Source organism: Aethalodelphis obliquidens, unplaced genomic scaffold, assembly GCF_003676395.1.
Source record: "Aethalodelphis obliquidens isolate GAN/ISIS:26980383/991018 unplaced genomic scaffold, ASM367639v1 scaffold78, whole genome shotgun sequence".
NCBI classification, from domain to species: domain Eukaryota; kingdom Metazoa; phylum Chordata; class Mammalia; order Artiodactyla; family Delphinidae; genus Aethalodelphis; species Aethalodelphis obliquidens.
The window spans coordinates 5,546,796-5,571,387 of record NW_020838022.1 but is presented as its reverse complement, the minus strand read 5'-3'; the positions used below and the strand labels follow the sequence as shown (position 1 = coordinate 5,571,387).

General features: G+C 39.9%; 1 protein-coding gene across 8 annotated transcripts in view; it reads right to left on the bottom strand.

Moving 5' to 3' along the window:
• ARHGEF6 (Rac/Cdc42 guanine nucleotide exchange factor 6) overlaps positions 1-24,592 on the bottom strand; it is a 119,490-nt gene that overhangs the window by 22,142 nt on the left and 72,756 nt on the right. For all 8 annotated transcript variants that reach the window (XM_027092496.1, XM_027092498.1, XM_027092494.1 and 5 more), the window contains 3 exons: positions 21,526-21,621; positions 19,891-20,013; positions 2,046-2,184 (listed from right to left, as the gene is read on the bottom strand). In XM_027092496.1, the coding sequence (XP_026948297.1) occupies positions 2,046-2,184; positions 19,891-20,013; positions 21,526-21,621 (358 nt within the window). The remainder of the gene's footprint in view (positions 1-2,045; positions 2,185-19,890; positions 20,014-21,525; positions 21,622-24,592) is intronic.

The following is a 24,592-nucleotide window of genomic DNA, read 5'->3' as shown; positions in this document are numbered from 1 at the left end:
AAATTCCAGGTCTCATACCATGTGCTCCTTCTTAAGCAAGCTGATTATATTTGGTCTGCAATTCCACGGTACTCACAACCCTGAAAAGTGGACAGGTTCAAAATGGCTTTGAGGGATCCACATCTGCATAACTCTTTATGAAGGGAAAGTAGGGCTCCTTGCGGGAGATGTCCAGCTAACCTCTGGAATTCAGCAGCAGTAAAAGGAAGACAAAATCTGCTGTTTGATCAGCTTTGGGTGATAAAATACAGAGCTGAGTAGACTAAGGCTCTGACCCAAGCCAAGAGCAGCACTGCTTCTGAAAAGAAAGGTTGTACTCCTTTATAAATGTATCCTTCTGCAAATCGGCTGATCGTTGAGAAGTTCAAGTTCTACTCTGCCAGGAGCCAGCAGCCATACTCAGTGATCAGAAAGCTGGATAAAGTGTCTCACCAGATGGTGAACCTGTTCTCAGGATACGTATTATCTGATGGTGGGAAATGAAAGGCAGCCAAAGGCAGGTGACCACCAGCACCAGCGGAGGAGGAGAAGAAACGGGCTCTGAGACAAAAAGGGCCAGGACAGAGGATGCAAGCAGTGGGAGCACCTGGGATTTTATTTCCTCAAATGAAGTGTCTGTTTGCACTTCAGCACTGAGCAGTTCCAGAAACTGGGGCCAGGCGTTTCTGGATTTTTGTGATAAACAAGGAGGGGCAAACCACAAACGGTTCGGTGAACAGGTTTAGCTTTTGGAAAGCCATCCAGAGGTCAACACCTTCCTGCAACCTTTCTCTTTAAAGATAATCAAACCCTTTCAAACCTCAAAACCTTTCCCCAGACACAGGAAGAACAAGTAGGGTAAACGCAGCTTCCCCCCTCGGGCCCTCCTCACCCATCCCCATCCCCCATGCTCCATCACACAAGAGCGGCTCGAGAAGCTACCCCTGCTGATGGGCTTCTAATAAAGAGGATTTGGGCTCTTGAGGCAAAAATATTCAATCCTCAGGCCTCAGTGCAAATCTGAATATTTAGAAAAGGTGATAGCTATGCTGCAGCTGTTGCAAGTAAACTGTGCATTTTTAAACAAAAAATGTGAGGGGGCTTTGATGGAGATGTATGGCTGCGTAAACAGAGAAACTGAGACTGGACCCATTTATTCATCTTTAAAGAAATACCAGAATCTTCCATTGTAATCCAGAGTCATAAAGCTGGACCACAGTGCTCTAGGGATAAACATTCCTGTCTATAATGAAAAATGTTCTGTACATTTTCTGATGCTGTTCTGCTTTGTTTAGCTCCCACAAGAAAGCTGGTTCATATATCAGAGCAACAGAAGGTTTCTTGGTGGAAGATTTCTCTGTAGAACCACCATCTACAGATGAGAGGGCAGAAGCAAACCTAAGTCAACCAGTGAGCAGAGACTTGAGGAAGCAACAGGACCGGGGCTGGGAGAAGAGAGGGGACGGAGAATGATCATGAATATTTAATAGTAAAGTATGGGTATCTTTCAGTTATTAGATGAATAAGTCCTGGGGATCTAATGTACAGCATGGTGACTATAGTCGATAATACTGTATTGTATACTTCAAAGTTGCTTAAAAAAAAGAAAAGAAAAGAAAAGATCTTGAAAGTTCTCACTAAAAAAAAGGTAGGTATGTGAGGTGATGGATGTGTTAATTAACGTGATTGTGGTCATGATTTTACAATGTATGTGTATATTAAATCATCACATTGTACACCTTTAAAAAATCACGTTGTACAACCTAAATATGTACAATTTTTATTGGCCAATCATACCTCAATAAAGCTGGAAAAAATAAGTAAAAATAAGTAAAAAACAATCTTCAGAGGGGGGAAAAAAAAAAAGAATGTCCCATTCTTATTTTGCTGCATAAAGAGGAAAACTAAAAGCCCGGGAAGAGGGAAGACTGGATCAAGTAAATTTTGAAACCCGGGTTTTTTCTGAACTCCTCAGTAAGGCTAGTTTGGAGGCGGTACTGGCTGCTTCCTCCAGAGCAGAGGCTCATCCTTTGTACAGGAGCTTAAAATAGCTCGCCTTTCCTTACCTCCATATGCCGTTCCAACTCTTGCAAGAGAGTAACATACTTTTCCAGTCGCATGAAAGGTTTGCTGAGACTTGTTGTTAAAATGAGGATACCTGGGCTAGATGCACCTTGATTTTCCATAAATCGTTCCAGATCATCACTGGCAAAAGAACGAATATAATTTTGTTACTGCTTAATATTCCATGTAAAGAGTTACCAACTGAACATGATTTTCCTGTATTTCACAGCATAGAAAACCAAATAAATTTTGGATCACCAGCACAAATGCTGTCCAACGCACTTCAACTCAATTCAATCAGCATGGCGCACAGCACTGGGCTACAGCGGTGAACCAGGCACTTGTGATCCCTGGCTTTATTTTCTCATCCAACAATTATTTATTGAGCACCTACTAAGTGACAGGCTCTGTTCTCTGTTGGGAATACAGCCGTGAAGAAAACCAAAACCCCTGCCCTTAAGAAGCCTGCACCCAGAGGCATGGGGCATACAATCTATCATACGACCTCAACGTCAGGTTTGAAAAAATCTTTTCTTAGTCACTGCAAACATTCTAGTTATTGGCTGATGAGATGCCAAGGGGAGTAACTCACCAAGAGCTCCCTATCACCGGCTGCTCCCTATCGCTGGGACACCCACTTGTAATGAGCGAGAATCAAGTCCTAAATCCAGATAGCAGCATGTTTGCATGTCTAATCACTTAGCCTAGGATCTGAAAACAGTGCAGCAGCCTACCCAAATAGCTCGGCTTTAAAAAAAAAGAAAAGACTGTAGGGAATTCCCTGGTGGGCCAGTGGTTGGCACTCTGCACTCTCACTGCCGTGGGCCCGGGTTCAATCCCTGGTAGGGGAACTAAGATCTCACAAGCCGCGAGGTGTGGCCAAAAAAAAAAAAAAAAAAAAGACTGTATTAATATCTTAGGAACCATGTTGTGCAAATGTCTAAGTCTAAGCCTGGGTTTTCTCTGCCCTTCAGCACCCTCTGGACTGTCTCCTTTCCACCAATAGGATACTGAGTCCTGGGGCTGCAAGATCATTTTAGTTTATATCTCTGCAACATAGAATTAAAGAAGGAAACCTGCCTTATCTCTTGACCCCTCTCCCTCCTTGCTCACCCACGCATATCTAATCCGTCACAAGCCTTCTTGTGCCTGTTTATTCCTTTCCATTCCCACTGCCACTGACTCAGCTCAGGTCTTCATCTCTCCGGTCTAGTTCACTGCAGTAGTCCAATGGACGCCCCAGCTTCCAGGATTTCCGGCTTGTGAAGCACCCTGCAAACCACCACTTAACTCCTGTTGCTTTCCTACTCAGGAACCTCCAATTGCCTGCAAGATCAAGTCTTAACTTTTTGGATTCCCACTGGCCCCACCAATCTTCTCATCCCTCTCCAAGAGGAACCCTCTACTACCAAATGATCTACTTATTCTCCTAGAACACATCTTCGACAGCGGTTCCCAACTGTGGCATGTTGCAAAAAGTTGTGTTGTGTTCAAAGAAACTTGCTATCAGTGAAAACCTGCTAGGGGGTTTGGGGGTGTGGTGGGTTGCAGGTTACCCCTATTATAGATACTCTCCCTCTTCTTGGCTTTTGCGAGCAGGAGAGAAAAAGACATCGTTTCAGCTGTTACACAGCAACCTTGAGTCACGCAGAATCACAGGGATGTCACGGAAGATAGATCTCATCTGAGTGGTCACATCTAACCATCAAGCCTACCTGTTTTATCAGTTTTTGCAGTCTTGCTCCAGAAGCAGCCAAGGGGAGGGAAGTGCCCTGGACTTGAAATCATAAAACAGATTCAGTGACCCTGATCAGTTACCAACCTCAGCTGACTCATTTGTAAAGCAGAGATAAAACCTACTTCCTACTAAAATTGTGAACCTTAAATATTGGGGTTTATAAGACTAAATCTTTCATGCTAAGATCTCTGCATACATTTGTTCTTGTTTAATATTCACAACAACATTTCAACACAGGTGTTATCTTCATTTTACAGACGAGAAACATGAGACTCAGAAAGGGTGAGTGAAAGCAAGTAAATAGCTATGTTAAAGTTCATACCCAGGTCTGTTGGAAATCACTACTGTCTGATGCTTGATGTGGAACACAGCAGTGGCATGGACCATCTCTGAGGTCTAAACCATGAAAAAAAGGAGGGTGGGAGCTGAGCTGACTTGAATAATGCAGGGAGAACTTCTAGAAGAAGTAGTGTTTTGGACCTAGAGATTATCATACTAAGTGAAGTAAGTCAGACAGAGAAAGACAAATATCATATGATATCACTTATATGTGGAATCTGAAATATGATAGAAATGAACTTATTTACAAAACAGAAACAGACTCACAGACATAGAAAACAAACTTATGGTTACCAAAGGGGAAAGGGGGTGGGGAAGGGATAAATTAAGAGTTTGGGATTAACAGATACACACCACTATATATAAAATAGATAAACAACAAGGTCCTACTATATAGCACAGGGAACTATATTCAATATCCTGTAATAAATCATAATGGAAAAGAATATGAAAAAGAATATATATATGTATAACTGAATTACTTTGCTGTATACCTGAAACTAACACATTGTAAATCAAGTAGATTTCAATAAAAATTTTTAAAAAAGAAATAGTGCTTAACGCAAGCGACTAGGGAAACACAGGTTAACCTGCCTGTGGGTCAGATTTGGCTTAGACTAAAAAATGATCATCACATATAAAATATAATTAGGAAAATAACTCGAAGTTGGAGAGAGCATTTGAGTATGTAATTTTGAGAAAATCACTTTCCTAATTTCTTTTCAATTTGGTAAACAAGTCTTATTTTTTCCTTTCCATGAGTAAATAACTACCTGCATCCTCAACGTTCTACTCTAATTGATACAAGGGTTACAACAATTAAAAGCAAATGCTAACGTGTACTTTATTACTTTCCATGCAGCATTCTAACTTCTACTTTCCATGCAGCATTCTAACTTCTAGGCTTGTTAAATATTACAAAAGAATTTAAAAATTTTTTTCAATATAACGTGAGATCACTATCTCAGAATAAAACACTGGCTATTAGGGAAAAAGTAACATTAGACTAGTGCAACAAAAGAACAAAACTGCCTTATAAAGCCACTGCCCATTATGATAAATAGATCCTCAAAGACACATTTTACTTAGCCAAATAAATTTAATGCACAAATTAATATCATACACAAATATAACATGCAAATATATGTCAGTATACCAAAACACAATCTGTCTTTCAAATGCAGCTTTTATGTTTTATACAGCCTGCTTGAAGTGCTTTTCAAGTTTAACAGGTTCTGTATATGTGATGTGATACCACAGAAGCAGTTTTCAATGTATGAATGTTGTTTGAAACTCAACATACCCTTAGAGAATGCATGGTGGATGGGGCTCTGGTATATTCTAGGTTGGGCTGGAAAACTGAAGAAAAGTGTCATACATTATAATAACACTACAGGGCTTAACCATCTCATATAACAGTGTTTCTGTAGAATCTTTGCATAGATTTCCACTTTGAACGATGGTAACTCCAACTAGAGCAGCTAGAAAAGGACCAGATTTTCCCCTCTTTTCGCCTCACTCTCTCGCCACCAGCCTTTCATGGGACTCACCGTGGTCTGGAATGGGGAGGTGAGGCACGAGGAACTGGGAGGCTGGGCGTGGCCAGTGGAAAATCCCCGGGATGCCGCTCACACTGGGTTGGGTGGATCTCACTTAGCCCTTTTTTCACTGATCCAGTCCCAGAGACTAGGCTGCCTGCTTCCTCCCCACCACTGTTTGTTTGTGGTCAGTCTCACTTGCTCCCTTCCCTGGTTCCTCAAAGACAGAACAGAATCTAGCCTCAGAATTTTTCCTATGTGCTTCGTCCCGGAAGCAAGTACACAGCTCTGAGTTTTTCTCAAAGTCTTCATTGCTGACAACAGTGGTAAACAGAGAGTGAATAAAACTAACAAGAGGAAAAGAACACGTGGTGTTTGTGGTAGTCGCCGCAATAGAGCCGGAAGTGAGGTCCAGATCTGCCTCGGTGCTAACTCTCTCCTCCTCTCCCCGCTCTGTCTTTTCATGCCGCCGGGTTCCTCTCCCTTGTGAAAAGGATGGATGCCACAACGAAGCACGGGAGAGAAGTGGGTATTTTTGTAAGGGTGAAGTTTCTCCCAGGAAGAAATAAGAGCCACAATAGCAAGCCAGAAGGGGAGAGAGAGGGGAAATCCCAAAAGACCTCACCCAGGGCCGAGCAAAAGACTGGGGCAGTCATTCAAATATATGTAAATATGGGGAACAAACATATCAAGATTGGGGTCTGCTTATATCTCCAAATTCAGATAATGCATCACTGCACTTTTCACAAGGCACCAACACACAGTCATACAATTTTCAGGCTGCGTCTGGTCTCACTGTCAATCGTCACAAGCATTTCTAGTATGATACTGCTACCTGCCGGCCGAAATGAAGAAGTTCACCTAACTGGCTTGCTCTGACTCAGAGATTTTCCCGCCTCTAAGCGTCTACAGCTTTAGCAGAAATCCACCACTGTCCCTATTTCAGCTGAAACCTTCATATAAAACAGGATTTTAATCTGAATTTTCTGAGAATTTCACTCAAGTATGCTTTGCCTCTAGTATGTCAGCATAAATTACGACAAGATGCCTAGAAAATAGCTGAGATTATATTAGAAGCACCTCTGAGGATAACCCCAAGTATTTTAATTTAATTTTCATTCCTTACATGTAAATAAACCACTAAGGTAAAAATTCAGTTCTATGGGACTCCAGTGAGTCTTCCATCATTTCAAGGGATATTATAAAATTCTCCAAAAAAATCACTAATCATATATAAAATAGATAAACAACAAGGACCTACTGTATAGCACAGGGAACTATATTCAGTATCTTGTAATAACTTATAATGGAAAAGAATCTGAAAAAGAATATATATATATATACATAGATATATGTACACTGAATCACTTTGCTGTACACCTGAAACATTGTAAATAACTATACTTCAATTTTAAAAAATCACTAACCAAAATCAAGCAAACAGGGTATAATAATTTCCCCCCAAAGTTGAGAATCTTTCAATTAACTGTGCAACAAACTTTAAATCATAATGTTTGAAGGAATCTCTACTGTTATTTATACTTTAAACTCCTAACATGGGTGAATGCAGAGTCAGTAGTATTTTAGTACATAGAATTACAACAGAAAATTCTCTAAACACTACAAGTCTGCCATCTGAGGTACACCCTTTCTTTCTGGTATTTATCCAGAATTGCTGTTCTCAGATCAGAAGAAAAAGAATACATGCTCATATAAATGGCAAGCTAACATGATGGGATCTCTTTTCATTGGCATTAAGAAATTTACCCTTATCCACACAGGATGTTTATGTAGCCATCACAGGAAAAATGCCTCTGAACCATATTTTTCTTTATTGAAGATAAGTAGTGAAGTATGAAAACATTCCTGGAAATAATAAAAACCAATTCAGGACTGAGGTTCCCTCGGGGGAGGGAGGGAGGAGCAGGAAATATTGGAAAGTATACACAGGACTCCAATTGCAGCTACAATTTGATTCTTAAGCTGAATGGTGGGTACGTGGGTGTACTTTATTTTATCTCTGTTCTTTGTATGCTTGAAATATTGCATAATTTTTTTTCTAAAAAACAACGAGAAGCTGGTAGAAGACGAATAAAGCAGACATGGGAGGTGGCAGCAAGTACCTTGTGCTATATGCCGGGTACTTGGTATACATTATTGCATTGAATCCTCACACCAGCCCTGCAAGGTAGGTGATTTTATCCTCATTTTACAAGTGAGGAAACTAAGGCTTAAAGATTAAGTGAATCCCCCTGGGTAACACAGCTTCTAAGTGGCAGAACTGTAAACTGAGACAATACAAAAGTGGGAAAAAGTTTTTAGGCTGACATCAAGGAGAGGCATGAAGGGGACGGTGGCATGAGATGCTATGTGGACCCATCCCCCGGGGAAACAAGCAGAGCTACTGGAACCTATAAAAACAACCATTTAAAGTCTCTAGCAAGTGTTCCAATGACATCTGGTAAATGAAGAAAACATTTATTCAAGAAAATATTCTAAAACTCAGTAAGAACAGGGAGAGCTTGGTATTTGAGCCATGACCTGCTCTCTCCCTCTCTTCCTCCTCCCTCCTCCTGGCTCAGTTTGCCAGAAGCCACTCCAGGCAAGTGTGGACAAGAGAGGGCTCCCTCTGCCCTCAACTCCCAACCCAAGGACACAATATCTCACTAGCGTATCTCAACTGCTTCAGCTCTGAGTTGAAGATGCTGAATGCCTAGTGAGTGTGGCTGAGAGGTTGGACGGAGAGGGAGGACGCAGGCTGAAAATACTGGCACCAAATTACCCTCACCCCAGCTCGCTTGCAGGGTAGAGGTTCTGTGCTGGGAAAGGTAAACAGAGAAGAACAGAGGCTACTGCCCTGCCCAGCACCCAGAGCAGTGGCTCAAAGATTTTGCCCAGGGGAAAGGCAGACAGACTATAGGAACAGTGAGCTTTCCTCAAAGGAATTGGTTCTAGTTGAAAAACAGTGTGGGGAAATTCAAGCCTAAGGTCTCTGGCAAAAGCAATGAAGATTTTGGTGGTAAGCAAATGAGAGAAGGCTGGTCCTCTTAATTAAAAACAACAAGCTACACAAGAGGCCAGCTAGGTCAGTAGAGAGAACCAGCAAATTTCAAAGACTGGTCTCAAAAAACTACCCCTAGAATAAAGAGCCCAGAAATAAACCCACAGGCCTACGGTCAATTAATCATTGACAAAGGAGGCAAGAATATACAATGGAGAAAAGACAGTCTCTTCTATAAGTGGTGTTGGTTAAGCTGGACAGCCGCACGTAAATCAATGAAGTCAGAACACTCCCTCACACCCTACAGAAAAATAAACTCAAAATGGCTTAAAGACTTAAATGTAAGACAGGACATCATAAAACTCCTAGAAGAGAACATAGGCAAAACATTCTCTGACATAAATTGTACTAATGTTTCCTGAGGTCAGTCTCCCAAGGCAATAGAAATAAAAGCAAAAATAAACAAATGGGACCTAATCAAACTTTAACCTTTTGCACAGCAAAGGAAACCATCAACAAAATGAAAAGACAACCTACAGACTGGGAGAAAATATTTGCAAACAATGTGACTGACAAGGGCTTAATTTCCAAAATATACAAACAGCTCATACAACTCAATATCAAAAAAACAAACAACCCAATCCAAAAATGGCCAGAAGACCTAAGTAGACACTTCTCCGAAGAAGACATACAGATGGCCAACAGGCACATGGAAAGATGCTCAACATCACTAATTATTAGAGAAATGCAAATCAAAACTACAATGAGGTATCACTTCACACAAACAGTAAATAAGAATGTTAATATAACAAATGCTATAAATATATCCTCACTCTCCTTTCTTCTCTCAGTTTCATTAATAGAAAATTATATTAATAATAACGATGGCGGGCTTCCCTGGTGGTGCAGTGGTTGTGAATCAGCCTGCCAATGCAGGGGACATGGGTTTGAGCCCTGGTCCAGGAGGATCCCACGTGCCACGGAGCAACTAAGCCCGTGCGCCACAACTACTGAGTCCGCACTCTAGAGCCCGTGAGCCACAACTACTGAACCCGCGAGCCACAACTACTGAAGCCCGCGCGCCTAGAGCCTGTGCTCCGCAGCAAGAGAAACCACCTCAATGAGAAGCCTGCGCACCACAACAGAGTAGCCCCTGCTCTCAGCAACTAGAGAAAACCCACGTGCAGCAGCAAAGACCCAATGCAGCCAAAAATTAAATAAATGAATAAATAAATAAATTTAAAATAATAATAATAATAATGATGGCAATGTATTATTGGGTTCATAACATATAGACATAACGTGTATAACAACAGTAGCACAAAAAGGAAAGTGGAAATAGAGGTATACTAGGAGTAACATTTTTATATCTCACTAGAATTAAGTTACTGTAAACATGAAGCAGATTCAGACAAGATATATATATGGAAAGCCTCAAAGCAAACACTAAAAACATAATTCATGGGGGTGGGAGCAGGGATTGACTGGAATGGGCATAAGGGATCTTCTGTGACAGAAATGTTCTTAAGTTGGATTGTGGTGATGGTTGCACAACCCTATACATTTATTAAATGTAAGTTAAACAAATTGCTTAAAAAGTAAAATAAAATAAAATAATTCAAAAACCCATAAAAGGACATTGGGTTTCAGCTCTGACATCCAAAGAGCTTAGAAATTATTATTACCATCCTTGCAACAAGAAAAACACTGAACAAACTGAAAATCAATTACTTTTCTTAGATCCACTGAGAATTGAGATCACAGGGAAAACCACCACCCCCAAATCTAGAAAGACAGGCAAACACAAAGAATTAGAACTGAGATCAACTTCCCTGAGGAGAAGCCACTGGAGCCAGTAACTGGTAGGACCACTCAAATGGAAACTGTGATGAACTGCAAGAGTCTGAGCGCGGACTAGCTTGACAATTAAAAACTCCCAGGGGGCTTCCCTGGTGGCGCAGCGGTTGAGAGTCTGCCTGCTGATGCAGGGGACACGGGTTCGTGCCCCCATCCGGGAAGATCCCACATGTGGCGGAGTGGCTGGGTCCGTGAACCATGGCCGCTGAGCCTGTGTGTCCGGAGCCTGTGCTCCGCAACGGGAGAGGCCACAACAGTGAGAGGTCCGCGTACCGGAAAAAAAAAAAAAAAAAAAAGCATCTGCCTGCCAATGCAGGGGACATGGGTTCAATCCCTGGTCCCGGAAGATCCCACATGCCGCAGAGCAACTAAGCCTGTGTGCCGCAACTACTGAGCCCACATGCCACAACTACTGATGCCTGCGTGCCTAGAGCCCGTGCTCTGCAACAAGAGAAGCCACCACAATGAGAAGCCCACGCACCACAATGAAGAGTAGCCTCCGCTTGCCACAACTAGAGAAAGCAATGAAGACCCAACGCAGCCAAAAATTAATTGATTTAAAAACAAAAAAACAAAAAAACCTCCCAACAAAGAAAAGCCCAGGACCAGATGGCTTCACTGGTGAATTCTATAAAACATTTAAAAATGAATTAACACTAGGGACTTCCCTGGTGGTCCAGTGGTTAAAACTCCACGCTTACACCGCAGGGGGTGTGGGTTTGATCCCTGGTCAGGGAACTAAGATCCCACGTGCCCCATGGCACGGCCAAAAAATAAATAAATAAATTTTTTTTAAAAAAATGAATTAACACCAATCCTCCTCAAACTCTTCCAAAATAATTAAAGAGACAGAAACACTTTCAAACTCATTTTATGAGACCAGCATTACCCTGATACAAGAGCCAGAGAAAGACACCACAAGAAAAGAAAACTATAGGCCAATATCCTGATGAATATAGATGCCAAAGTCCTCAACAAAATACTAGCAAACCAAATGTAATAGCACACTGAAGGCATCATACACCATGACCAGTGGGAAATATACCTAGGATGCAAGGATGATTTGACATACAAAAATCAATCAATGTGATACATCACACTCAAAGGGAAAAAGATAAAAATCATATGATCATCTCAATAGATGCAGAAAAAGCATCTGACAAAAATCCAACATCCTTTCATGATAAAAACAAAAATGCTCAACTAATTAAGAATAGAAGGAAATTGCCTCAACATAAGAAGGCAATATATGAAAAGCACATCATACTCAATGGTGAAAAACAGAGCTTTTTCCTCTAAGATCAGGAACAAGGCACAGATGCCCACTTTGGTCACTTCTATTCAACACAGTACTGGATGTCCTAGCCAGATAGGCAAGAAAGAAAAATAAAAGGCATCCAAACGGGAAAGGAAGAAGTAAAATGATCTCTGTTCACAGATGACATGATTTTATATGTAGAAAACCCTAGACTCCACAAAAAAACTGGTAAAACTAATAAACGAATTCAGTAAATTTGCAGGATCCAAAATTAACATACAGAAATCAGTTGCATTTCTATACATTAACAATGAACTATCCAAAAAAATACAGAAAGAAAGAAAGAAGGAAAGAAATCTCATTTATTGATACAATAGCATCCAAAGAATAAAATACTTAGTACTAAACTTAACCAAGGAGACCAAAGACTTGTACACTGAAAATTACAAAACATTGATGAAAAAAATTAAAGAAGGAACAAACAAGTGTAAAGACATCCCATGTTCACAGATCAGAAGAGTTTATACTGTTAAAAATGTCCAGACGTCAAAAGTGATCTACAGATTCAATGCAATCCCTATAAATCCTCAATGGCATTTTTTTTTACAGAAACAGAAAAAAACAATCCCAGAATTCATATGGAACCAAAATGAACCCCAAATAACAAAGTTGGAGGTTTCACACTTCCTTATTCCAAAACATTACAAATCTACAGTAATTAAAACAGTATGGTTGGCACAAAGAAAGACACTAGATCAATGGAACAAATTAGAAAGCCTAGAAATAAATCTATGTATATATGTTTAATTGATCTTTGACAACGGTGCCAAGAATATATAATGAGAAAAAAACAGTCTTCAACAAATGGTACTGGGAAAACTGAATATGCACATGCAAAAAAAAAAAAAAAGAAGAAACTGGAACCTTACCTCACACCACACACAAAAATCAACTCAAAATGGATTCAAGACTTAAACATAAAACCTGAAGCTCTAAAATTCCTGGAAGTAAACAGGAGAAATGCTTCCAAACATTGGTCTTGGCAATGATTTCTTGAATACGATACCAAGAGCACAGTTAACAAAATGAAAAATAGGCAGGTGGAACTACATCAAACTAAAAGGATTTTTCACAGCAAAGGAAACAATCAGCAAAGTGAAAAGGCAACTTATGAAAAGGAAAAAATGTTTACAAATCATATATTTGATAAGGGTCTAATCTCCAAAAAAAATAAGGAACTCCTACAACTCAATAGTAAAGATACTAATAACCTAACTTAGAAGTGGGCAAAGTAACAAACACATGAAAGGATGCTCAACATCACTAATCATAAGAGAAATGCAAATCAAAAGCACAATGAGGTATCACCTCACACCAGTCAGAATGGCCATCATCAAAAAATCTACAAACAATAAATGCTGGAGAGGGTGTGGAGAAAAGGGAACACTCTTGCACTGTTGGTGGGAATGTAAATTGGTACAGCCACTATGGAGAACAGTATGGAGGTTCCTTAAAAAACTACAAATAGAACTACCATACGACCCAGCAATCCCACTACTGGGCATATACCCCGAGAAAACCATAATTCATAAAGAGTCATGTACCAAAATGTTCATTGCAGCTCTATTTACAATAGCCAGGACATGGAAGCAACCTAAGTGTCCATCGACAGATGAATGGATAAAGAAGATGTGGCACATATATACAATGGAATATTACTCAGCCATAAAGAGAAACAAAATTGAGTTATTTGTAGTGAGGTGGATGGACCTAGAGCCTGTCATACAGAGTGAAGTAAGTCAGAAAGAGAAAAACAAATACCATATGCTAACACATATATACGGAATCTAAAAAAAGAAAAAAAAATGGTCATGAAGAACCTAGGGGCAGGGCAGGAATAAAGATGCAGACCTACTAGAGAATGGGCTTGAGGACATGGGGAGGGGGAAGGGTAAGCTGGGACAAAGTGAGAGAGTGGCATGTACATATATACACTACCAAATGTAAAACAGATAGCTAGTGGGAAGCAGCTGCATAGCACAGGGAGATAACCTTGGTGCTTTGTGACCACCTAGAGGGGTGGGATAGGGAGGGTGGGAGGGAGGGAGACGTAAGAGGGAAGAGATACGGGGATATATGTGTATGTATAGCTGATTCACTTTGTTATAAAGCAGAAACTAACACACCATTGATAAGCAATTATACTTCAATAAAGATGTTAAAAAAAAAGAAGAGGGCTTCCCTGGTGGCGCAGTGGTTGGGAGTCCGCCTGCCGATGCAGGGGACACGGGTTTGTGCCCTGCTCCGGGAGGATCCCACATGTCGCAGAGCAGCTGGGCCCGTGAGCCATGGCTGCTGAGCCTGCGCGTCCAGAGCCTGTCCTCTGCAGCAGGAGAGGCCACAGCAGTGAGAGGCCCACGTACCACACACACACACACACACAAAAAAAAAAAGTGGGCAAAGGACTTGAATAGACATTTTTCCTAAGAAGACATACAAATGGTACATGAAAAGATGCTCAACAACACTAATCATCAGGGAAGTGCAAATCAAAACCACAATGATATTTTATAATAACTATAAAAGAAGTATAACCTTTAAAAATTGTGAATCACTATATTGTACACCTGTAACTTATATAATATTGTACAGAAACTATACTTCAATTAAATATTACATTAGTATTTGTTTGAGGAAAAGAGATACATGACCCCTACTACATGAGACTGTATACATTTAAGTAGAGAAGTGTAATAGTTACTGTAAACACACACACACACACACACACACACACACACACACACACACACACAATGAGACATCCCTTCACATCTGATTAGGATGGTCATTATCCAAAAATAAATAAATAAATAAAGACAAATGTTGGCAAAGATGTGAAGAAGTTGGAACCTCTGTGCATTGTTGGTGAGAATGTAAATTGGTGCAGCCACAGTGGAAACAGTATGGAAGTTCCTCAAAACACTGAAAATAGAACTACCATTTAATCCAGCAATCCAACTTTTGGTTATTTATCTAAATAAACTGAAATCAAGGTCTCAAAGAGACATTTGCATTCCCACAGCCAAGTCGTGAAACAACATAAATGGCCATTGCTGAATGAATGGATAAAGAAATGTGGTATGCACATGCATACCTCTTTAAAGAGAAGGAAATCGTGTCATATGTGAAAACATGGATGAACTCTGAGGACATCATGCTATTTACCACAATAAAAATAGAAGGAAAAAAAGTGGAGGCAAAATGAAACTTCCTTAGGCAAATAAAAACTGAGGGAAACTGTCACCAGTAGACCTCCTATCAAATATTGTTAAAATAAGTATTTCAGAGAGAAGGAAACTTGGACCCACATGAAAAGGAAGAGTGTCAGAGAATAATAAATGCAGTTAAAATAAAATCTTTTTTCTTATTCTTAATAGATCTAATAGATACCTGTTCAAAGTAATAAAAGCAACAGTATATTGAGTGATTTTATGTTATGGATACATGAAATGAATGAGAACGATAAGAGATGAGGGGAAAAAATTTAGAATACTCTGTTATAAGGTACCTGCATTACCTGTGAAATGGTAAGTGTTATGTGAAAGTGCTGTTAGGTTAGTTGTAAATGGATATTACAAACTCTAGGGAAATCACTAAAATTTTTTCAGAAAAAGACAAAGAGAAGAAGAGAAAATGAAATCATATAAAATGTTTAACTAAAACCAGAGAATGCAGGACTTCCCTAGCAGTCCAGTGGTTAAGACTCCGTGCTTCCACTGCAGGGGGCAGAGGTTCAATCCCTGGTTGAGGAACTAAGATCCCACGTGCCGGGTGTCACAGTCAAAATTAAAAATAATAATAATAATAAAACCACAGAAGGCAGTAAAAGGGGGGCAGTAAAGAAAGAACAAGGGAAATGAATAGAAAATGGTTACAAACATTTTAGATATTAATCCAACTATAACTATAATCACTTTAAATATGAATGGTCCAAATATGTCAGTTAAAGGACAGAGGTTCTCAAAGTGGATTAAAAAAGGAAGACTCAATTATATATTGTCTACGAGACACAGACAGATTATAAGCAAAGGTATGGAAAATGAAATATTAACAGCAATCAAAAGATAGCTGGATTAGCTATATTAATTTCAGAAAAAGCTGACATCAGAACATGGAAAACTATCAGGGATAAAGAGAGAGAATGACAGAAAGATACAAGGGCCATTTCTCCAACAAGACAAAGCAATCCTTAACATGAATGCACCTAACAACAGAACATCAAAATACATGAGGCAAAAAAAAAAGTGATAGGACTTCCCTGGTGGTGCAGTGGTTAAGAATCCACCTGCCCACCAGTCCCCTCCACCAGGAAGCCTACACAAGCCCCTGAACCAACCTTATCCACTGGGGGCAGACACCAAGAACAACGGGAACTATGAACCTGTAGCCTGCGAAAAGGAGACCCCAAACACAGTAAATTAAGCAAAATGAGAAGACAGAGAAATACACAGCAGATGAAGGAGCAAGGTATAAACCCACCAGACCGAACAAATGAAGAGGAAATAGGCAGTCTACCTGAAAAAGAATTCAGAGTAATGATAGTAAAGGTGATCCAAAATCTTGGAAATAGAATAGAGAAAATGCAAGAAACATTTAACAAGGACCTAGAAGAACTAAAGATGAAACAAGCAATGATGAACAACACAATAAATGAAATTAAAAATTCTCTAGAAGGGATCAATAGCAGAATAAATGAGGCAGAAGAGCAGATAAGTGACCTGGAAGATAAAATAGTGGAAATAACTACCACAGAGCAGAACAAAGAGGAGAGAATGAAAAGAATTGAGGACAGTCTCAGAGACCTCTGGAACAACATTAAACGTACCAACATTCGAATTATAGGGGTCACAGAAGAAGAAGAGAAAAAGAAAGGGTCTGAGAAAATATTTGAAGAGATTACAGTAGAAAACTTCCCTAAGATGGGAAAGGAAATAATCAATTAAGTCCAGGAAGCACAGAGAGTCCCATACAGGATAAATCCAAGGAGAAACACGCCAAGACACATATTAATCAAGCTATCAAAAAATAAATACAAAGAAAAAATATGAAAAGCAGCAAGAGAAAAGCAACCAATAACATACAAGGGAATCCCCATAAGGTTAACAGCTGATCTTTCAGCAGAAACTCTACAAGCCAGAAGGCAGTAGCAGGACATATTTAAAGTGATGAAAGGGAAAAATCTACAACCAAGATGACTCTACCCAGCAAGGATCTCATTCAGATTCGATGGAGAAATTAAAATCTTTACAGACAGGCAAAAGCTAAGAGAATTCAGAACCACCAAACCAGCTTTACAACAAATGCTAAAGGAACTTCTCTAGGCAGGGAACACAAGAAGAGGAAAAGACCTACAACAACAAACCCAAAACAATTAAGAAAATGGTAATAGGAACATACATATCGATAACTACCTAAAATGTAAATGGATTAAATGCTCCAATCAAAAGACATAGACTGGCTGAAAGGATACAAAAGCAAGACCCGTACACATGCTGTGTACAAGAGACCCACTTCACATGTAGGGACAACCTAATATATTAACAACCACTGAGTTCTACACTTTAAAATGGTGGATTTATGGTATGTGAATCATATCTCAGTAATGAATCAAGTAACCCAATTTAACAATAGGCGAAGGATCTGAATAGACGTTTCCCCAAATGAAGGTACACCAATTACCAATAAAGCACATGAAAGATGCTCAACATCATTAGTCATTAGGGAAATGCAAATCAATATCAAAATGAGATATCATCACTTCATATCCTCTAGAATGGCTATAATCAAAAAGACTGATGATAACAAATGTTGGTGAGGATGTGGAGAAATGAAACTGCCATAAATTGCTAGTAGGAATATAAATTGGTGTAGCCACTTTGGAAAACAGTCTCACAGTTCCTCTAAAAGTGAAACATAGAGTTACCGTATGACCCAGCAATTTCACTCCTACGTATCTACGTATCAAGAGAAATGAAAACATAGGTCTACGCAACGACTTGTAGATGAATCTTCATAGTAGCACCATTCACAGTCCATATGTCCACAAACTGGTGAATGGAAGAACAATATGCGGTATCCATACAATGAAATACTTTTCATTGTATGTACGGCAATTTAAAAACACAATGTACTGTTAAGTGCAACAACATGGATGAACCTTGAAAACATTATGCTGAGTGAAAGAAGCCAGACACAAAAGGCCATATGTTGTGTGATTCCACTTAAATGAAATGTTCAGAATAAGCAAATCCATAGTGACATAAAGTATTTTAGTGGTTGCCTTGGGCTGGCAATGGGGAATGACAGCTATTGAGTACAGGTTTGTTTGGAGAATGATGAAAATCTTCTAAAATTGATTGTGGTGATGGTTGCACAACTCTGAATATACTAAAAATAATTTAACTGTACACTTTAAATGGGTGAATTGTATGGTATGTGAATTATATCTCAATAAAGTTACTATATTAAAAAAGAAACGGTAAAATTTTATTTCTTAAGCTGGGTGGTGGGTCCATGGGTGCTCATTTTATGATAATTCTTTAAGTTTGCATTTAGATTATTCACTTTGTAGGTGAAATACATGTGTTAATAAAAACTTTTTTTTTAGAAGTCTGACAGACCTGGATTCTAATTCTGGCTCAACCGCTTAACAGCTATGAGTACTTGGGCAGATTACTTAAGCTTCTAATGTCTCATCTGTAAAGCAGAGATGATGGTAATAATAGTAACTCCCTCGTAGGCTTTTACATCATGTGCCTGGCACATTGTCAGTGTTATTTTTAGCTCTAAGCAGTTGAGCCACTTGCCTAAATAATCCAGAGTCATGGCTTCTCTTTCTTTAAACTCCAACTTCCATATTTGCTATGCCACAAGAGTTCACAACTTTCATCCGGGAAGTAAAATTCACCTTCAAGTAGGACCTACTGAATTCTACCTTCAAAATGCCCTTACATAACAGCTCTGTAAAGTCAATCAAGCTCCTAATGAACGAGGGCAAAGCCAAAGTTTCCATCACTTCTGAGGGCTGTTGTCACCCACTGTTCCAGCCTGGGTCTGGGAGTACAAGTCAAATTAAGAGAAGAATAATCTTTTCAGTCTTGAGCAGCCTCCAGAATCATGTCGGTTCTGAATCTAGTCTCCGACTTCAGTCATAAGAGACTCTGTGTGTTGGTCTTCCTATTGTCCCACCTGGATTCCTAGCACATGGCTTCAAAGTCCAAACTGTGTCTTCAAGCCTATCCTACAGAATTCTGGCCCAGATGAATGTATCAGTGAATGTGTCAAGGGTGAGTCGTCAGAGTGTAAGGAAGGGTAGGAGAGATGTGAGCTTATCTGGGTCCCTTGTAAGGACTCTTAAAGGAGATACTGTGCTGCTGTTCTCCATGAATCTGAAACAATTTATATTCATGTATAATTGTCATCAGAGACCTTTGCTTAGAGTACCTGACACCCAGTTCACAGGGTTAGTTTCCTTCCACCTTTCCCTGCTGACACCTGCCTTTTAGCCATATTACTACTTGAGACTTCCTCTACCAGACAAAGGGAGAGTGAAAAAGAGATGAACCTAGGCAGCTTAGCTCTGCAGCAACTTGGATAAAACATTCACTGGGATGGGGAAGGCTAAACCATTGGCTCTGAATAGAATTTTACTTCAAGAAAGCCTTCCCTGACCCTTCGTTCACGCCACACTTTGATACCATGTTCAAAGTCTCACAGCTTCCTTTTAATTACCCTTTTCTAATACAACATGTTTACAACATTTAATTTCATGTCTATTTCTCTCAAGAGTCTATGCTCCATGAGGGAAGGGACCTTCTCTTCCTTGTTCACTACTGTATCCCCATCAACTACTACAGGACCTTGCACATAGTAGGTGCTCAATAAATTATTTGTTGCATGAATGGACAATAAATCCATATAACAATGAATCAATTTCTGGTATGATGAATGGGGATAATCAAGAGTTCAGTGGGAGATCTTGGATTTCCAAATGAGGTAGTCCTGGGAAAGGATATCATTGCAAAGCAGCTTTTTGGGGGAAATGTTAATGATTTACCTGTGCTGGGTGAGTACATTTACAGCTGAAGGATGATTTGCACAGTAAGCCAGATACATAGATTTAAAATGAGGCATGAGGTTCAGTAGACAGCCACCTACTTTGTGTTGGTTTTCTGGAAACCTGTAAGCAAAACAGGTGAAACACAGAATGTAAAATAGGAAACGGGATAAAGGAAGATGATTCCAATTAAACCTGGCAACACGCAAACCTTATGAATTCTTTTGCCAAAGTTAAAAAGAAACTTCTATATTATAACCATTTTATCTATGAAATGCAAGTTCTTGGCCACTGTTTTAAACTCTAGCCACCAAACATAGCTCCAATATATAGGGTCAGATACTTATTTGGAATTACTAGGGTTTTTTAAGATGCTTATTCAAATTATAATATTCAAATTTAGCCGGGCACACGAAATATACTCTTGACTAATTTGCATGAAGTTCAAGTACAGACAAAACTAACTGAATCCAAAAATGGCACATCACAAAGGAGTATTATGTAGTCTTGGTGGCCTGGTGTTGCTAGGCGAGGTGACATCCAGATGTTTAGAATTACATGGCATCCATTTTAGTTTGCAGAAAAATCAAAAACACACAAGAAAGAAAAAAAATTACTCGGAATTCCACCATTCAGAGATATCTATTATAACAATGTTGGCATATTCCTTGGACTCTCTTCTACATGTTTCCATATAAAATGAAAAGCAAAGATTACAAATCTAAATAGTAATCTGCTCTTCTCACTTAGTCACCATCTTTCCATACCAAGAATATGGATCCCTATCAGCATTTGCAGTGGCTCCTCAGGTCTCTTTACAGGGGGTTCTCACCAGCTTCGTCCCTGGACAACCACCCGTGTCTCATTAAGCTCAAGAAACAGACAATTGCCCCAAATTCCCTATAGACGACGAAAGTCACCAATTCTCTGAGATCCACTACTTGGAAAATGAATCTTGCTCCAGAAACATATTGCCTGATGATCATCACAGTTCATTCTGCACTTCAACGAGCTAGCTAGCCATCAATGATGCGTTGTGGTTCACATAAAGATATTACTTGGGGCTTCCTTGGTGGCGCAGAGGTTAAGAGTCTGCCTGTCGATGCAGGGGACGTGGGTTCGCGCCCCGGTCTGGGAAGAGCCCAAATGCCGCGGAGCGGCTGGGCCCGTGAGCCATGGCTGCTGAGCCTGCACGTCCGGAGCCTGTGCTCCGCAACGGGAGAGGCCGCCAACAGTGAGAGGCCCGCGTACCGCAAAAAAAAAAAAAAAAAAAAAAAAATTACTTAGAAAAGTAATTCGCAATGTACAAAATAAAAATATCTAATCGATGACAAAGGCATCATCCATGGTCGATTTAGACCTTATTTGTCAATATGATTTTTAAATAAAGTGAAAAATAACGGACCAGATGTAGAGTCCTGATAAGCAACTAGTGGGCTGACTCTGTGAGTACCACCACCTAGTAGATTTTCTCTGTACTGGGGCAATTTATCAAAGTTGGAATAAATGTATAAATGCATAATAACTGCATAAATATCAAGTGCCCCTATCTAAGACAACAGTTAAAAGAAAACAAAACACACCAAAAAACCCAATGTTGCTATAGCTATCCTGATGGCGACGTGCGACACTTACTTTGAACATTCTTCCAAGGCTTGGCAGAGCGTCTGTTGAAACGTGCATACTTCCTCGAAGTTTCCCAATAAAGATGTAAATTCCACAGTACTCAGACTGAAAAATATATATATGTAGTTTCAGTGAAGAGAACTTGGGGATGACTCCAGTTATCTATCTCTAGTCTAGTTAGCTGATAGTTTGCCAGTAACTGGCAAATGGGAGAAGGGAAGCGATCCCTATATTTTAACTTTAGATTTTTAATTGACACCAATTCTGTGATCTCAAGCAACTTTCTAAAGCTTCTTTCCTTGATTTCCCTTTTCCATAACAAGAATAATGATCCTAAAGAAAATGAGTGTTTATAAGGGACATTTAGGTATTTTACAAAGCAAGGAGTAAATGAATAACAAGTGCTTAACATCTAAGCATCTACAGAGAACAGATTGGTGGTCGCCAAAGGGGGGGGAGGGGGGTGGAATGGGGGTCAAAAGGTTCAAGCTCCTAGTTATAAAATAAGTAAGTCATAGGGATGTAATGTACACAGCATGGCGACCATAGTTAATAATACTGTACTGCATAGTGGAAAGAGTTGCTGAGAGAGGAGATCTTAAAAGTTCTCATCACAAGAAAAAAAATTTTGTAACTGTGTGTGATGATGAATGTTAACTAGATTTATTGTGGTGATCATTTCACAATATATACAAGTATAGACTCATTACACCGTACACCTGAAATTAATATAATGTTATATGTCAAATACATCTCAAAAAATATCTAAGTATCTAAATGGGTAGAATACATCACAGCTGGGAATAAGTGTAAAAACTTTTGAATACTCTCCTCTAGAGGAGCTGGGAAAGTTAATTGAAAGACATTACATGTGCTATTCATAAATCAACTAAAGGAAATCTTGAGCGGAAATAGGAGGGAAGAAAATAGTACTGATGTGTTTGTTTGCCTTTGGAATGGAATGGAGTCAAACACAAACTGAACCATTTTACTCCAGTGCCTCTGTACTAAGAATTTTCTCATCCTTTCTTCCCCTACCAAATAATAGGTGATAAAAACAAGAGCCAGCACTAATACAGCGCTTAACACTGAGGTAAGCATTTTACAAATAACAACTCGTCTTAACCTTACAACAACTTTATGAGGTAGGTACTATTGCTGTCTCTGTTTTACACATAGGGAAATCCAGGCACAGAGAGGTTAAAGCAAATCAGCCAAAGTCCCAAATCCAGTGAATGGTGAAGCCAGAATTTGAACCCAAACATTCTAGCTCCAGAGTCCATGCTCCTAACCACTTTTTTTTTTTTTGCGGTACGCGGACCTCTCACTCTTGCGACCTCTCCCGCTGCGGAGCGCAGGCTCCGGACGCGCAGGCTCAGCGGCCATGGCTCACGGGCCCAGCCGCTCCGCGGCATGTGGGATCTTCCCGGACCGGGGCACGAACCCGTGTCCCCTGCATCGGCAGGCGGACTCTCAACCACTGCGCCACCAGGGAAGCCCCTAACCACTTGTTGAGAGAAAACTTTTCTGAAGATTTACTTAAAAGGCCAGTGTCTGCCACATGTTCTTTCTCCTTAATAATACAAGGGGAGGGTTTCCAGGAGAGTAATTTTTGCTGACAAAGAAAAGGAAGACCCAAAAAGACGTTACCAGTAACCCCTAGAGTATAAAAAGCACCCAGTTCCTCTGCTCTGATGCCCTCCTGAACCACAAGCTGGAAAACCCCTCTCATGGGTATCAAAAGTGAAACCCTTTAGCCAGCTTCCCTGGCTGCTGTTCCCCCATAGCAGCAAGAACCTGACTGGGAGCTTATCTGGACCTTCCAGGATCAAACAATAAACAGTCCCCTTTGCTCAAATCACTTTGGGGTCTACAAGGCAGAACCAATGGGAAGTGACTAGAACTGCATTTTGAATTTCCTTGGGAACAGTGCGGTTCTGACTCGGGTCTCTCGTCTCCTCTGCCGTGGCTCTTTTCTTTTCCTTTGACTATTTCTTGATTGCTAATCAGTCACTCCTCCATTTGAAATCTTACCATCTTTGCTGCCAGGGTTACCACTTCAGTTCCCCTCTCCTCCTCTGCCTGTCACCTCTAGAACACGGAACCACATTTTACTCGGTGGTAGGAGATGCAGTGGGTTGTCTGGCCACTGACTGACTGTGTGATGGGCAGGACAGTGAGCCTCTCTGGACTTTGTTTTTTTTTTATTTATTCAATGAGGATAGTCATTTCTTCCAGGGCACTAGACCCAATGATTCACTGAGGTTCCATTCAGCTCTAAGGGCTATGATTCACAGAGCACTTCATGTTTCACATAATAATAACAAAAGCCACTTTGTTGTTGATCATTTAAACTCTGACAAAACACAGGAATACAAAATCCTTTCATACTGAAGTAAGATTCCCATAGTGCCATGAAAATAACTGAGTAGGAAATTTAACAGGACATTATGCCTAAGCAAGCATTATTTAGGAAAAGGGAGAAAATAGTGAAATACATTAAACTTATTTAAGCCTGAAGCCAACAGTTTAGGCAATTGTTTGGCAAAAATAAACTCTTAAACTGAGGTACAAGAAGAGGTTTCTGTCCTCCATTCTATGTATCGACTGCTAAATTTACCATTTGACTTATAGATCATAATCTCCAGTAAAGTTTAATCCATTAAAATAAAAAACACACATAAATGCAGTTAGCTATTATTTGTTACATATGCCAGGCCTACAAGCACTAAAAAATGAACGGTCAATATTTTTCTCTTGTGAAAAGTAAGTTTTCAATTCAGGCCTTCAGATTTCTAAGACCAGGATAAGGTTTGAATATTTTTAACACCTCTTTCTCATTCACTTTTGCCTGGGTGAAATACTGGCTTGAATTGCTCTTAGGAAGATTCACAAAATGCCACGCTTTTTCCATTCTGGGAGCATGGGAAAGAGTTTCTGCCGTGGCAAGCCAAGGTCAGAGCGAGCGCAAGAATTTCCACTGTCTGTGCTTTCTGCATAAAAACACCAGCAAGTCCTTTTTCTGGAAGGTAAAACTAGATGTATCACTTCTAAAACGTACAAGATAAAAATGGTG